At 44.1% G+C, this 17,184-nt stretch overlaps 1 protein-coding gene across 1 annotated transcript in view; it reads right to left on the reverse strand.

The window, feature by feature from the left end:
- The window catches only part of LOC130112746 (GTP-binding protein 1-like), a 45,764-nt gene that overhangs the window by 28,243 nt on the left and 337 nt on the right, over positions 1–17,184 (reverse strand). Inside the window, exons 2-5 of the mRNA XM_056280226.1 lie at positions 16,977–17,176; positions 16,341–16,452; positions 9,843–10,023; positions 5,455–5,638 (exon numbers count right to left, since the gene is read on the reverse strand). Coding sequence (XP_056136201.1) covers positions 5,455–5,638; positions 9,843–10,023; positions 16,341–16,452; positions 16,977–17,165 — 666 coding nt within the window. The 5' untranslated portion in view covers positions 17,166–17,176. The remainder of the gene's footprint in view (positions 1–5,454; positions 5,639–9,842; positions 10,024–16,340; positions 16,453–16,976; positions 17,177–17,184) is intronic.

Below are 17,184 nucleotides of genomic sequence, written 5' to 3' on the forward strand. Positions count from 1 at the left end.
GTGTGTCGAAGGTGTCTGGCTGGAGAGCTGGCGATGGATCGGCTGGGGGAGCCTGGTCCGCTGGGCCCAGGGACCACGGCCCTGCCTGGAGCTGCGCCCGACGGGGAAACGCTGAGGGCAGGCTGACGGGAAGCGTAGGCGGGGCAGGGTAGGCTAACTGCTAGCCCATGCAGACCAGCAGTTACGACAGTCATCCTGGCTGGCGTTGGTTCCCTTGGACAGTGGAGTTTTTGGACTGTTGCACTGGGTGGACGGTGTTGTTGGCCATTTGTGTGTTGTTGTTTTTTTTGCTTTGTTCTCTCCATTTCTGTATGTTTTTGGAGGTTTTTGTCCTTTGTGTTGCACTGCTGTGGGCTGCGGGAAACGGAATTAAGTTTAAGTTACTCAAGTGTGAGATATTTTCTTACACCCCTAGTATGCTGGTGACGTGGATTACCAACGTGAAACAATATGAAATGGAGATCCATCGTCTCACCCTCCCGACAATGGCATTGTTAAATTTATTTTTTCACAATTTCAGCATCTCTCCACAGACTGTTGTTCGCCACGTTTTCCTCCATACCGCTCTGCTAGTAGCAGCATGGAGGCCACTCTGATGCACTTCCGTCGCTCTGGATTTGACGTCGTCACTGTGCGTAGCTTTGCAAGTGACGCAAAACAAAGTTAGAAATCTGATTTGGGAACCCAGAGCATTCGGACTGAGATGCAACTGTAGAATTCCAACTGGATTTCAAACCACCTCCAAATGTGCTTTAGATCCGTCCATCCATTATCCAAGCCGCTTATCCCAACTGGGGTCGCGGGACGCTTGGAGCCTATCCCAGCAGTCATTGGGCGGTAGGCGGGGAGACACCCTGGACAGGCCGCCAGTCCATCACTGGGCCGACACACACACACACACACACACACACACACATCTAGGGACAATTTAGTATGGCCAATTCACCTGACCTACACGTCTTTGGACTGTGGGAGTGTGTGGGTTCAAACCCCGGGGTTGTCCAACCTTGGGGGGGAGGGGGGGGTCATCCGAGGTTGTCCTCTGTGCGGAGTTTGCATGTTCTCCCCGTGTTTGCGTGGGTTTCCTCCCACAGTCCAAAGAAATGTAGGTCAGGTGGTTTAGATTGGATCTGCAAAAATCCCATTTCATGTGGGGTTTTTTACAGTCCAGACCTTCAAATATCAATCTGGGTAACACGGATTTGGGCTTGAAGTCTGAACAAGGCCTGTGTGCGTGCGTGCGTGTGTGTGTTTTGTTTTTTGGACAGAATTTGAGAGAATTGCAGAGTAATTATGTTTCTGCATGCATGAGAAGGGGGGGGGTGAGGAACTGATTATTCTTTCACAGAACGAATCAAAATTTAATTAAATGAACATGTAATTTACACAACTAAGCGTTATGAAAAGGATGTCGCCAAGGTGATGACATCCTAATCAGGGTCGGAGATGCCCTGTGAAATCCTCATCAAGTTCTGGTTAAGCAACAAGAGTACCCCGCTCATCAACTTAGACCTTCTTTGAAAATTAGATACCTTACATCCTAAGCAAAAGAACCTTAAATAAAAAACAAAACAAAGGTATCTAAGAACATTCTATGTCCTTTGTGTTCTTCACTGAAGCATCCCACCAAGTCAGATTCTGGAATGTGCAAACTTACAAAGCTGCCAATAAAAGATGACTGGACTAATCATAAAGAACAGTCTAGAGAAACAAAGTGTTCAATTGCATACTGAATCTACTACTACTTTCAGCTGCTCCCATTAGAGCTCGCCACAGCGGATCATCCGTTTCCATTTCTTCCTGTCCTCTGCATCTTCCTCTGTCATGCCAGCCACCTGCATGTCCTCCCTCACCACGTCCATAAACCTCCTCTTTGGCCTTCCTCTTCTCCTCTTCCCTGGCAGCTCCATCTTCAGCAACCTTCTCCCAATATACCCAGCATCTCCCCTCCACACATGTCCAAGCCATCTCAATCATGCCTCTCTTGCTTTGTCTCCAAACTGTCCAACCTGAGCTGTCCCTCTAATATACCCGTTCCTAATCCTGTCCTTCTTCATCACTCCCAATGAAAATCTTAGCATCTTCAACTCTGCCACCTCCAGCTCCACCTCCTGTCTTTTCATCAGTGCTACCGTCTCCAAACCATACAACATAGCTGGTCTCACAACCATCTTGTAAACCTTCCCTTTAACTCTTGCTGGTACCCTTCTGTCACAAATCACTTCTGACACTCTTCTCCACCCACTCCACCCTGCCTGCGCGCTCTTCTTCACCTTTCTCCTGTACTCCCCGTTACTTTGGACAGCTGACCCCAAGTATTTAAACTCATACGCCTTCGTCACCTCTACTCCTTGTATCCTAACCATTCTACTGTCCTCTCTCTCATTCACGCATGTGTATTCTGTCTTGCTCCTATTGACTTTCATTCCTCTTCTCTCCAGTACATACCTCCACCTCTCCAGGCTCTCCTCAACCTGCACCCTACTCTTGCTACAGATCACTATGTCATCCGCAAACATCATAGTACATGAAAACTCCTGCCTGATCTTGTCTGTCAACCTGTCCATCACCATTGCAAACAAGAAAGGGCTCAGAGCCGATCCTTGATGTAATCCCACCTCCAACTTGAACCCATCTGACATTCCTACTGCACACCTCACCACTGTCACACCACCCTCATACATATCCTGCACCACTCCTACATACTTCGCTGCAACTCTCGACTTCCTCATACAATACCACACCTCTTCTCTCGGCACCCTGTCATATGCTTTCTCTAAATCCACAAAGACACAATGTAACTCTTTCTGGCCTTTTCTATACTTCTACCATCAACATTCTCAAAGCAAACATCACATCTGAGATGCTCTTTCATGGCATGAAACCATACTTCTGCTCGATAATCGTCACCTCTCCTCTTGACCTACAATTAGCAATTGCATACTAAATGACACTTTCATATGAAAATATTAACATATCTGACAGGCAATTACTTGCCCTGGACAATTAGTTTGTTTTGGCCATGAATACACCAAGAATGCACACCATCAGAATCAGAATCCTGTTTATTGGCCATATAGGTTTACATAAACACGGAATTTGACTCCAGTTTCAAGGCTCTCTCAGTGTACTTAACATAGAATAACAACACTACAACACAACAATCTTCAGATATATACACAAGGATTGACTTATACAGGCGAAATAAAGAGGTGATAAGGTGCAATGGTGCAGAGACTGTATCAGAGATGCTGAAATAGATGTTAGCAGGTTACTTACATACATGTCTGCGGTATCAAGTCAAGTAGGTTTTATTTGTCCCCAGAGGGGCAATTGTTGTGTAACAGCGGCAACATTTAAACATACAAACACTCCACACAACACATTAGGCAAACAAATACAACATGTAGGGAGAAGAACAAAGCCAACGAAAAGCAATGCAACAGTAAACAGTACTTATATACATACATACATACATACATGAGGTAGATGGACATGACAGAGTACTAGAATACGTACAAATGTACAGTACAGTGTATACTAAATGGTTGGGTTTATTGAACGTGTTAAGCGTTAATCTGAATGACAGCCCACAGAAATAAACTTGTTTTTATATCTGGTTGTTTTGGGGTACAGTGCTCTGTAGCGCCTGCCAGAGGGAAGGAGTTGGAGCAGGTTGTGACCAGGGTGTGATGGGTCTGCAGTGATGTTGCCTGCCTGTTTCCTGAGTCTGGAGGTGTATAAATCCTGAATGGAGGGCAGGTTGGCACCAGTGATTTTCTATGCTGACCTAACTGTCTGCTGTAGTCTGTCCCTGTCCTGTTTGGTGGCCGATCCAAACCAGACAGTGATGGATGTGCAGAGGACAGACTAGATTATTGCAGTGTAGAACTGAATCAGCAGCTCCTGAGGCAGGTTGAACTTCTTGAGCTGGCAGAGAAAGTGCATCCTCTGCTGGGCCTTTTTGATGATTGTGTCTATGCTGGATGCCCACCTTAAGGTCCTGGGAGATTGTGGAAACCAGAAATCTGTAGGTTTTCACCACAGACACCGTGCTGTTGAGTATGGTGGGGGGGGCAGTGCTGGGGGGACTCCTCCTGAAGTCCAGTGTCATCTCCACTGTTTTGAGCGCGTTCAACTCCAGGTTGTCATGGCCGCACCAGAGGGCCAGCTGATCAACCTCCCGTCTACTATATGCAGACTCGTCACCATCCTGGATAGGGCCAATGATGGTTGTGTTGTCTGCAAACTTCAGGAGTTTAACAGACGAGTGAGTCACCTGAGATGCAGGCATTTGTGTAGAGGGAGAAGAGTAGAGGGGAGAGCACACATCCCTGGGGGGCGCCAGTGCTGATTGCCCAGGTGCTGGATGTGAGTTTCCCCAGCCTCACCAGCTGCCTCCTGTCTGTCGGGAAGTTTTTAATCCACGAGCAGATGAGAGCTGGTACAGTGAGCTGGGCGAGTTTAGAGTGGAGGATCTCCGAGACGACGGTGTTGAACGCTGAGCTGAAGTCCACAAACAAGACCCTTGTGTATGTCCCTAGGGAGTCGGTGTTCGAAGATGTAGTGCAATCCCATGTCGACTGCATCCTCTACTGACCTGTTTGCTCAGTAGGCAAACTGCAGGGGGTCGAGTACATTTAGTGTAAGAGTGCTTTAGATCATTACAACAGATTGATGGGAGAATCAAATTTTAGAAAACTAGATGAACAATGCCGCATATCAGTATCACAGACACAGCATTGCTATCTGTGCATATGTCAAGTGCAAATAGAAGTGCCCAATAGTAGATACCAGTAATACTAAGCAAAGGGCATGGACACACTATTTGCATGGCATTTCATGTGGGTTACCTTTAGGTTAAGATAAGGGTTCATGATAGGTTAACATGAGGGTTAGGGCCAGGGTTGGGTTGGGGTTCAGGTTAAAAACGATAAGATCAGAAAAGGTTATTAAGGAGGCGTTATCGGATGAAATGGTATACAAATAGGGAGTCCTGTAAGGCACAAAAGTAACAGTAGACACCAATAATGGTAGTAGTGTTGGGTGATATGGACAATATTGTGATAATCACAATATTACACAATATCGATATATTTATCACAATATCTACTTACATATGCAAAAAATACTATGTTTAAGAATTCAACTGAGATTCGTCACACTGAATTGTTTGGTGTCATATTGTAGGAATTTCTGATTTATACAATATGGCAAAACCATCGCAATCCCTCTCAGCCTGACCCAATGATTTCTAAGCTTTGCTGATTATACCTGACTGAGAGCAGGCTTAGAACGATGGATGCTTCGAAACCACCAGAATTTACTATTGAGTCTTGCAGAGATGTTGTGGTCCCAGTTCAACTAATATTAGTATTGGGAGGTTCTCCTTCATAACCTTTATAATCTTCAGCAATAGTTAGATCTGATCCTGTAGACTGTTAAAACACCCACCTGCCCCTCCTGGTCAAAGCCTAGGATGTCATTCCCCACGCTGCTGGTCCTTCCACTTTCCATCTCATGTTTGTGTCTGAACAGCTTCTGGCGGGCAAAGCCTCTGCCGTTGTCCAGCTCACCATGGGTCAGCACCCCCAGCAGGGTGCTCTTACCAGCGTCCACATTCCCCACCACTGCCACCCTTGGGGAGGAGAAAACAGACAAGAGGCAGAGAGAGAGGAGGCAACTTTAACTTGACCACTCTATGATGAAACATTTCTTTATGAAATCACAAGAAAGGCCAGAAACATCCACACCCACACCCACACACACACCACAGGGCCTGAAGAATTAAGGGGTTGGACCATTTTTTCCACAAAATTGGATCTGTTAATTCACAGCACAAGATAAAATGTGAACCAAAGCTTTGACAGAGTCATCTTCTTTCAGCTGCCCCCATTAGAGGCCACAAAGCAGATCATCGGTTTCCATTTCTTCCTGACCTGTGCATCTTCTTCTGTCATGTCAGCCACATGCATGTCCGCCCTCACCACATCCACAAACCTCCTCTTTGGCCTTCCTCTTTTTCCTCTTGCTTGACAGCTCCATCTTCAGCAACCTTCTCCCAATATACCCAGCATCTCCCCTCCACACATGTCCAAACCATTTCAATCTCGCCTCTCTTGCTTTGTCTCCAAACCGTCCAACCTGAGCTGTCCCTCTAATATACTTGTCCCTAATCCCGTCCATCTTCGTCACTGCCAACAAAAATCTTAGCATCTTCAACTCTGCCACCTCCAGCTCCACATCCTGTCTTTTCGTCAGTGCCACTGTCTCCAAACCATATAACATAGCTGGTCTCACAACCATCTTGTAAACCTTCCCTTTAACTCTTGCTGGTACCCTTCTGTCACAAATCACTCCTGATACTCTTCTCCACCCACTCCACCCTGCCTGCAGGGTGGAGTGGGTTGACCCCAAGTATTTAAACTCATCCACCTTCATCATCTCTACTCTTGCATCCTCAGTTGACCCCAAGTATTTAAACTCATCCACCTTCATCATCTCTACTCTTGCATCCTCACCATTCCACTATCCTCCCTCTCGCTCCTACTGAGTTTCACTCCTCTTCTCTCCAGTGCATACATCCACCTCTCCAGGCTCTCCTCAACCTGTACCCTACTCTCACTACAGATCACAATGTCATTTGCAAACATCATAGTCCATGGAGACTCCTGCCTGATCTCATCCGTCAACCTGTTCATCACCATTGCAAACAAGAAAGGGCTTCTCTGCCACTCCAAACTTCCTCATACAATACCACACCTCCTCTCTCAGCACTGTCATATGCTTTCTCTAAAACCACGAAGACACAATATAACTCCTTCTGGCCTCCTCTATACTTCTCCACCAACACTCTCAAAGCAAACATCACGTGCTCTTTCGTGGCATGAAACCATACTGCTGCTTGCTAATCATCACCTCTCCTCTTACCCTAGTTTCCACTACTCTTTCCCATATCTTCATGCTGTGGCTGATCAACTTTGTACCACTGTAGTTACTACAGCGCTGCATATCACAAGAATTTTTGACATAGTACATGCTATTAATACACTAACGTGGCAAATAGGTTCTAATTTTTTACCTTTTTTCCAGCACAAGACCGAGTGTCATTTGGAACATCTGCTACATGCAGCACATTCATCCTGGTCTAAAAATACCTTACATCACTAACGGCAAGTGCAATTGCCAATTAGTTTATTTTCCCATGAGATTGCTAATCAATGCTAATTTCGTGGAAAGATCAAAAAATATATATATTTCTATGAATTTTATAGCATCATGGGTAACACTTTAGTATGGGGAACATAAAAAAACTTAATTACTAGTGAATTAGTAATGATCAAGATGTCAATTTAGTATGGGGAACATATTCTAAGTAACAAAAACTTAATTTACAGTAATTTAACACTATTAACACTTGTAGTTTTGTGTTTTGTTATGCAAGAACAGACCATATTCATTAAGTGTTAGTAAGGGAGAATAACTCTTCTTGTGGTACTACCACCTTATAAAGGCCATACTAAGCAAAGCATATTGAGATGGTACTACTAATAAGCAATAATTCTGAGGTTATAGAGGGAAAACTCGTAGTTAATGGCTTACTGGTTGTATAATAAGGCCATGCAGAATAAGGCATTAATGAGTACGTAATAATGACCAATTAAGAGCCAACATGTTGCTAATTTGCATGCTAATAAGCACCTAATTAATGGTGACTATGTTCCCCATACTAAAGTGTTACCGCATCATGTAGTAATGACTGTGATCTAACGCCTTTCAGGGGAACTATAAGAAACAAGGCACAGGCTGACTTTTAAGTGTAAATTGGGGGCTGATATACAAGTGAGACTATGTTCAGAGAGCGGATATACATTATTTACCATCCCATTAACAAAATACATGATTAATACCACATTTCAGTCAAGGATACATTCACAAAAAGCAGTGAAAAAGATGCCAAAAAGTAGCCAGATATTGGATGTGTACCAGGCTAGGCTGAAGAATTTTCCGACTGCCAAGATGGAGTTATGGTGCCATCTCATTACTGCAGTTAAGATGCCTCATAAACTCGGAAATTAAAACTTTCAAATAACCTCCAAGAACTACTGAGAACACAATCTGCATGACAGAGGCCATGTCTCTACATTTTGTGACATGCTACTTTCCCTGCCTGAAGGAGATAAGCATGGAACGCATATCTGTCAACAGCTATCACTCAAGAGAAGCAGGAAGGCACTCGCCTGGAGGTAGAGAGCAATATTATTGCCCCAAATTTTGAATGATTGAGTCGTTGAAGAACTAATAAAGATATATTTAAAAAAGATTTATTTTAACAATACAAGCCTTCAATATAATTAGTGAATGACCCACATATTTTAATGGTCAAATAAATGACTTCTGTGGTAAGGTCTGGGTAGTGGGAGCCTAGCAGCTCATCCTTTACTATTGTACTTAAGAAAAACCCCAAACGTGCCGCCACATTTGTAATATATAACCTCTACAAATTCAGGCTAGGTCTGCTGTGCAAACATGCCCTTTTTTCAGCAACACCTTTGTTCAAAGGCACTAAATTTACACACATTCACACCGAGGAGATCTACAGCAAAGCTTGTCTAACCCCTTTGGCCACATCCAGACAAGGAGTCCTGAATGAGCAGGGAGCGGCCAAAACAATGAGCGCTGGTGTTAAAGAAAACTAACATGTAAAAAAAAAGACATATCACAACACACACCCTGTTCAGAGGGATTAGTTAAACACACCCTCTTCTTAAAAAACACACACACACACACCCTCTTCTTAAGCAATGATCTGCTTTCTATTATTGCACTCCTTGTCACGCCGAGGGCAGGAATTGAGAACCCAAATGCACGACTCAAAGAAAGACTAGAACAATGTTTTCATAAAACAAACAAACTTACAAAACAGGAACGTAGATTCAGGGAGCAAGGGAGACTCGAGACGAGAGGCGAAGCATCTGGCTACCAAAAGTCAATATGTATTTGTGTGTGTGTGTCGATCCGACAAAGTGCCAGGGCAACCAGGGGGGATATGTAACATTGGGCAGTCAATCAGGGAGACTGGGCACAGATGAGCAGGGCAGGGACAGAAAAGCCAATCAGGGAAAGGGGAACGGGTGAGAAAAGCAGGGGCAATCAGGTGAATGGGGCAATCATGGGGCAGTCAGGGTTACTCATGCAAATGGAGCACGGGTGAACAGAAACACCAGTCAGGGGATAGGGAACAGGTGAGCCTTGATGGCCCAGACCACACAACCATGACACTCATCACTCATTCATCCAATTTCCCTCTATCACAGGGGTGGGCAATCTTATCCAGAAAGGGCCAGTGTGGGTGCAGGTCTTTGTTCCAACCAAGCAGTTACACACCTGTGTCTTCTAATCAAGTTCCTCAGCAAAGACTCTACTGGTTGATTAGTGGGATCAGGTGTGTAACTGCTTGGTTGGAACAAAGTCCTGCACCTACACCGGCCCTTTCTGGATAAGACTGCCCACCCCTGCTCTATCATTTAAAATTTGTATGCAGGTCTATTGGAGGAATTGCAGCGATGGGCAACATGATCCAGAAAGGGCCGGTGTGGGTGCAGGTCTTTTTTCCAACCAAGCAGTTACACAGCTGATTCTTTAAGTCAACCAATAGTCTTTGCTAAGGACCCTGATTTGTAGACTCGGGTGTGTAACTGCTTGGTTGGAACAAAGACCTGCTCCCACACCGGCTCTTTCTGGATCATGTTGCCCATACCTGAATTAGGGGTTAGTTACAATTTGCTCCAGGATTTGAAATGGTGATGCTCCAGTCACATGCCCCTTTCGATTTGTTTTACCTAACTTCCAGGAAGTCCTGTTCACCTACACGTCGGCGGATGAGATAGTCCTGGATCTGGCCACCTGTGTCCATCCTCTCTCTTAGAAGGATCAGGTCAGCCTCAATCTGCTCGCACATCGACCGCACTGTGGCCACCGATGCCTCCATGTCCTTCTCATCTAAACCATAGTCCCCCCCATCTAACAGAGAGGAGGAGTTGAAGCAGAGGATGGAAGGATTGGGTAAAAATGGTGGAAGGTGAAAGTAAGGTGCGATACAAAAATTAAGATGAGCAGATTGTATGTAAAATTCAGAGAATGCCATTTAGTAGACACTTTGATCCAAATCCCCATCAGTAGCATGAGTAAATATATTTGAAACACCTGACCATGACAGTGGCTAGCTCTAACCGCTAAGCTATACAGAACAATAAGAAAATACAAGAGGCAAAGAAATGGTCGAGTATGGACAGAATGAGGAACATGCAGAGCAGATGGAAAGGTAAAGCTTCTACCATCTTAAAAACATTTCAAACCTAAGGGGCTTTCTATCAAAATCAGACTGTGAGAAATTAATCCATGCATTTCTAACAAGTAGACTCATCATCATCATCATCAGTTCTGTAACCTATGGAGGTCGTAGAAGCACAGCTGATGCCTCAGGTTGAGTCATCATTGTGTTTCAGTAGGGGGAGTACCTGGCGGTCCCTATCTCCTCTCCAGGTATGGATGGGCGTTGGTTCACAGAGGAACTCATCCGCCCTTTGACAGGTTTTGTTTTTAGTCAAATCAAATCAATTTTATTTGTATAGCCCAATATCACAAATTACAAATTTGCCTCAGTGGGCTTAACAGCAACACAACATCCTGTCCTTAGACCCTCTCATCGGATAAGGAACAACTCCCTAAAAAAAAAAAAACCTTTAACAGGGAGAAAAAAAATAGGAAGAAACCTCAGGGAGAGCAGCAGAGGAGGGATCTCTCTCCCAAGACGGACAGCGTGCAATGGATGTTGTGTTCACGCAATTTACATAATACAACATAGAAAGAGGGGTCCTGCTGGGTGTCCACACACCCTCCTCACAACAACCCAAGGGTTGAAGTGGGGGGGCCAGCTTAGTCGCCAGCGACACGACGATTGCAGTTTAATGTCGTACCCAGGACGTCTGACTACCTTCAACAAGTAGACTAGACTACTGTAATGGACTATTCATCAACCTCTCAAAATCAGTTGTGCGCCAACTAAAGTTAATTCAACATGCGGCAGCACGTGTTCTCACCAGAACTAAAAAGTATGAACACATTACACCTGTTCTTAGATCTCTGCACTGGCTCCCCATCAAAACTAGAATCGATTTTAAAATTCTGTTAATTGTATACAAAGCCCTAAATGGCCTTGCACCACACAATATAAGACACGTTAACTTCTTACAAGCCAGCAAGAACTCTCAGGTCCAATGGCAGTGGTCTTTTAACCACCCCTCATGCTAGGTCTAGAGCAGGGGAAGCTACATTTTGTATTTACGCCCCAAGTAGATAGAATGCCCTGCCTGAGGACCTGAGAGAGGCCCCCACACTGGACACATTTTAAAGCAGGTTAAAAAACCTTACTTTTTAAAACAGCCTATGGCCAAGTTCTTGGTGTGTGTGTGTCTTGTATATTTTGCTATTTTTATATATTCTGCTGTGATTGCTGATACTTTTAATAAATCAGTTTTTAGGGCACTTTTATTTATTTTAGCTACTCAATTTTAAACTTGTCTGTACTTTTATAAAATTTGTCTCTACTTTTATTTATCTTATGCTTTTATAATGCTTTTCTTATCTTTTGCCTGTAAAGCACTTTGAATGACCTCTGCGATGGAAGCTGCTGTACAAATAAACTTGCCTTGCCTTGCCTAATGGAAAATAATGAAGGACAGATGAAGAGAATATGAAAATAAGGGAGGGAGATAGAGATGCTCGAACGAGAGGAGGCTGTTAGAATGAGGAGACAATGCGTTCTGTAAGGAAAGGTTAGAAAACACAGGATCTGAAGGGAGAAAAGGGAGTGGGAGCACAGATGAGAGAACCCTCCCATAGCATAACCACATCACCACGCTAAATGACTGGAAAACAAACAGTTAGCTCCTACTCCACGTTTAAAAATATCCCTCAGACATAATGCAAACAATCCTAAACTAAACCTAGCACAAAAAGTAAGGAAATTTGTGTTAGGTAGATTATGTCTTTGTTGTAACAATGCTTCTTGGCAATAAATCTTATATCAGGCAGCTGATTGTCAGCACCTGGGGTACCAGAAGCTCAAAACAAGAGTCAATAGCAACAGCAAAATAAGCTGTTTGGCATTGGCAGAGAAGATTTGGCAAATTTTTCATGGGCGCAACCCACATACTCAGCTCTGCTGCTCATCCCACAAATGCATGTTCCTCACAAATGTGGCCCCATTTAAAAGGGAAATAAACAGGCTTTCCAACGCTATAAGATTTATTGCCAAGAAGCATTGCTACAACAAAGAAATAATCTACCAAACACAAATTCCTTACTTTTTGTGCTAAGTATAGTTGGGACAGAAGGACTTTTGAGATTTAACTTCCTGTATGGTATGTTACACTATAACTTGATTATTTTAAGATTTATCTATTGAAATAAAAAATGTACTTGAAAATGGCTTGCCTGAATCTGGGTTAGTCAAAAGCAGCTAATTAAAAAAAAACTCAAACCCCAAAAATAACAACTATTATTCTTTAAGATACAAGAGATTTTTTTAAACTTATCTCCATGTTGTGTTTAAACCTAGTCTTTGTACTTTATAAGAATACTTGCACATCTTTAAATCGGCTCTCCCGTACCCTGAGAGCCGCTGGTGATGTACGTCAACACATCCACTTGACTGTACAACAATAGAGACGGCAGGTCTCTGTTTGGATGATATATCATCTTATCGTTTGTCCCTTTCGTCGTCACTTTTTATCTACAGGCGTCTACTCTTGTTTTCGGCTACCGATGTCGTAGAAAATCTCTGGTTGTGCTACACCCCCCTTCAGTACGCCCAACTTGTATTGCCATGATGACCCAATGTCCCCACCAGGATTGCTACACTTTCATCTTCTATATATACACTCACTGGCCACTTTATTAGGTACACCTTGCTAGTACCGGGTTGGACCCCCTTTTGCCTTCAGAACTGCCTTAATCCTTCGTGGCATAGATTCAACAAGGTACTGGAAACATTCCTCAGAGAGTTTGGTCCATATTGACATGATAGCATCACGCAGTTGCAGCAGATTTGTCGGCTGCACATCCATGATGCGAATCTCCCGGTCCACCACATCCCAAAGGTGCTCTATTGGATTGAGATCTGGTGACTGTGGAGGCCATCTGAGTACAGTGAACTCATTGTCATGTTCAAGAAACAAGTCTGAGATGATTCCAGCTTTATGACATGGCGCGTTATCCTGCTGGAAGTAGCCATCAGAAGATGGGAACACTGTGGTCATAAAGGGATGGACATGGTCAGCAACAATACTCAGGTAGGCTGTGGCGTTGACACGATGCTCAATTGCTACTAAGGGGCCCAAAGTGTGCCAATAAAATATCCCCCACACCATTACACCACCACCACCAGCCTGAACCGTTGATACAAGGAAGGATGGATCCATGCTTTCATGTTGTTGACGCCAAATTCTGACCCTACCATCCGAATATCGCAGCAGAAATCGAGACTCATCAGACCAGGCAACGTTTTTCCAATTTTCTATTGTCCAATTTTGGTGAGCCTGTGCGAATTGTAGCCTCAGTTTCCTGTTCTTAGCTGACAGGAGTGGCACCCGGTGTGGTCTTCTGCTGCTGTAGCCCATCTGCCTCAAGGTTCGACGTGTTGCGCGTTCAGAGATGCTCTTCTGCATACCTCGGTTGTAATGAGTGGTTATTTGAGTTACTGTTGCCTTTCTGTCAGCTCGAACCAGTCTGGCCATTCTCCTCTGACCTCTGGCATCAACAAGGCATTTTCGCCCACAGAACTGCCGCTCACTGGATATTTTCTCTTTTTCGGACCATTCTCTGTAAACCCTAGAGATGGTTGTGCGTGAAAATCCCAGTAGATCAGCAGTTTCTGAAATACTCAGACCAGCCCGTCTGGCACCAACAACCATGCCACGTTCAAAGTCACTTAAATCACCTTTCTTCCCCATTCTGATGCTCGGTTTGAACTGCAGCAGATCGTCTTGACCATGTCTACATGCCTAAATGCATTGAGTTGCTGCCATGTGATTGGCTGATTAGAAATTTGCGTTAACGAGCAGTTGGGCGGGTGTGCCTAATAAAGTGGCCGGTGAGTGTATATCTACATATATATAGATATATATAAAGCAAGATTGTATGTTTGTATGTTCACTTAAAACTCCAGAAATACTCATTGTAGAACAAAAAGAAAGGTATCTTTAGAATCAGCACTTTCCAAGGATTGCACAGTTCAAAAAATATTTCAAAAACCAAGTAAAAAAATTTGATTTATTTGCGAAATTGAGTTTATTTTGTGGTGATTTGCAGCGGCGGCAGCAGATTGTGTTGATTGTTTTGGTTACAACATTTTCCCCGGGCAACTCCAGGTACCTCTGCTAATATTCCATGATTATGTAAACTACAAAAAAGAAAAAAGGAAAAGTCATGGAGTCATCTTTGAAATTACTTTTCTTTTTACAATGATACCTTAGTAATTAAGGCATTGCGGTTTACAGCAGACATGACTTGTAATAATGATTTTATCATGTGCTGATGTGTGATGGTGAAGTGTTACTAAAACAAGTCAAGTATCTCATTCCTGATTTACGGACCTCTTGATCAAAGTGCTGTATAAAATACAGCTCAGCTGGGATTATCTGAATTTGACTTGATTCAAACGAAAGCGCACAGACTTTCCATTTTTTCAGTTTCATGTTAGGCCTTCACCTAACCTAAATCAATAAACACACCGATTGTTTAATCTTCAGATAACCCCACCTGTGTTTGACTACATGCGGTAAATGTAAACAAAACGTCCCCGACCGACACTGGTCATGGCAGCCTGATGTGTTCGGTCAGCCAAGTCGTCTGAGCACAACTTTTAAACTACCGACTATCCCAGTGCAGAGTCGGGTACCAGGAGATCCCTACCACACATGCCCTTTGACCCCTAACAGGTCACATGGGTCAGACATTTGCTGTGGTGAGCAGAAACTAACCCAATTGTCAACAAAAGCATTTGCATGTGTGTATGTGTGTTTGTGGCTGATGAATGAGAGTTTTAGCTGGGGGTTTTGAAATCAAACAGCCAACCATCAGGGGAATAAAACAGTGGTTATAAACTGAAAGGAGATGATATTCTCTTTAAACTACATATTGAGGAAAATTATATTCCAAGTGAAGCAGCAATTTCACAGCCAACATTAGTCCAAATTTAGGAGCGAACATTTCACCCTTATTCTCAACAGTTGATTTAAATTGATCAATTTGGCTACTCAGCTTATCACTGCAGTTGAAACCTTAGTAATCATTTAGTGCAAACCATTTCCATTTTAGACCTAATCTGATAAATAAAATATATGAAGTGCCTGCAATTACGACACTTTCAACTGTGATGGGAAATGCATGAAAAGGTATTTTTCTTACTCCGAGGGAGGACATGTCAGGGTTCCTCTTTATATGAAATCATTTTCCAGGACTTGGATATACATGATGATCATCATTAAGGAGTTGCCTAAGTCAGTGCAGCAGCTGTGCTTAGAGTTATGCTCAGTACTTGCTTGAGTGCTATGAATAGGACTTTATACATTTTTCTTTATTTCTCCCTTCATGGAAGAGAACCCCATTTAGGAGGTTCAAGGAAAAGACAGGTGAATCTGTTATAAGAAGATCCTTTTGCCTTCCTGTGTTTAACAAGACATTCTTGTGTTTAACTGGTCATACTTCAGGAAGCATTTTGTCTCAACTCAGAAGCATAGACATGAAGCAATCTTTTTTTCCCCCCCTTTTTCTCCCGAATTGTATCCAGCCAATTACCCCACTCTTCTGAGCCTTCCCGGTTGTTGCCCCACCCCCTCTGCCAATCCGGGGAGGGCTGCAGACTACCACATGCCTCCTCTAACACATGTGGAGTCACCAGCTGCTTCTTCTTTTCACCTGACAGTGAGGAGTTTTGCCAGGGGGACGTAGCGCGTGGGAAGGTCACGCCATTCCCCCTCAGTTCCCCCTCCCCCCCGAACAGGCGCCCTGGCCGACCAGAGGAGGCGCGAGTGCAGTGACCAGGACACATACCCACATCCGGCTTCTCACCTGCAGACACAGCCAATTGTGTCTTCAGGGACGCCCCGACTAAGCCGGAGGTAACACGGGGATTCAAACCAGCGATCCCCATGTTGGTAGGCAACGGAATAGACCGCCACACTACCCAGACGCCTGGCATGAAGTGATCTTTAACAGTCACATCAGATCTGTCCATTGGCGACTATCTGTGTTGCTTTGAACAGGTTGTCCCTTACCTGAGCCCACTCCCACCACGTAGATGGTCTCCCCACAGCCCTCATCCATCCGCTGCCTCAGCTGCCGTAGTAATGATTCATACTGTTCCCCTGTCGGACTGACTAGGACCAGCTGAATGAATGGAGGTAGAAAGAAGGATGACAAAAAGCATATTTGGAAGTGCTGAGCTGACGCTTTTGGACCAACAGTTATACCGACGATCAATTTTCATCCAATTTTCAGAAGTCGAAACTGGAGTTTTTCAAAGAGATGAACAATAACAGATACAAAATATGTTCATAAGGTTTAATATTAGTCTGCTCAAGTTAATTACAGTGACAAAGTTTTTTTTTTAATCAAATCTATATTCAGCATTGTTCTCAAAACAGCTATGTTCTAATACAATTAACAGCAAACAGCATCATGACATGCAGGGTCGGCTGCCAGCTGGTTGCAGTCCATGACTACATACGTGTCACCTTTCCTATGTTATGTGGAGCCACCATAACATGCAACGTGTCGGGCTGGCTGCATACAGTGACGGGTTGTCAAGCAAACCAGACAACACTAAGGGAGTTTTGCAAAGTCAGGAGCTGAACTGCACGAATATAAAGAACAACTGGAGACTCAAACACTGCAGTAACAGACTGGCCTACCTTACTACTAAAGTCTAAATGATCCACAGACTCGCCGTTTGTAGCCTCGCTGTCCTCAAAACCCTCTCCGCCGGGTTGATCGCCGGAGCACCCCCGGTCCGGTGCAAACATGCAGGCGGGTACAACTGGCTCGGCTGGCGGTATTGCACCCGACCCTAGTCCTCGCTCTGTCGCCGTCAACGACGCCATTTCTGCCGGTCCTTAAGAG

The sequence above is a fragment of the Lampris incognitus genome, chromosome 5 (assembly GCF_029633865.1).
Source record: "Lampris incognitus isolate fLamInc1 chromosome 5, fLamInc1.hap2, whole genome shotgun sequence".
Taxonomy (NCBI): domain Eukaryota; kingdom Metazoa; phylum Chordata; class Actinopteri; order Lampriformes; family Lampridae; genus Lampris; species Lampris incognitus.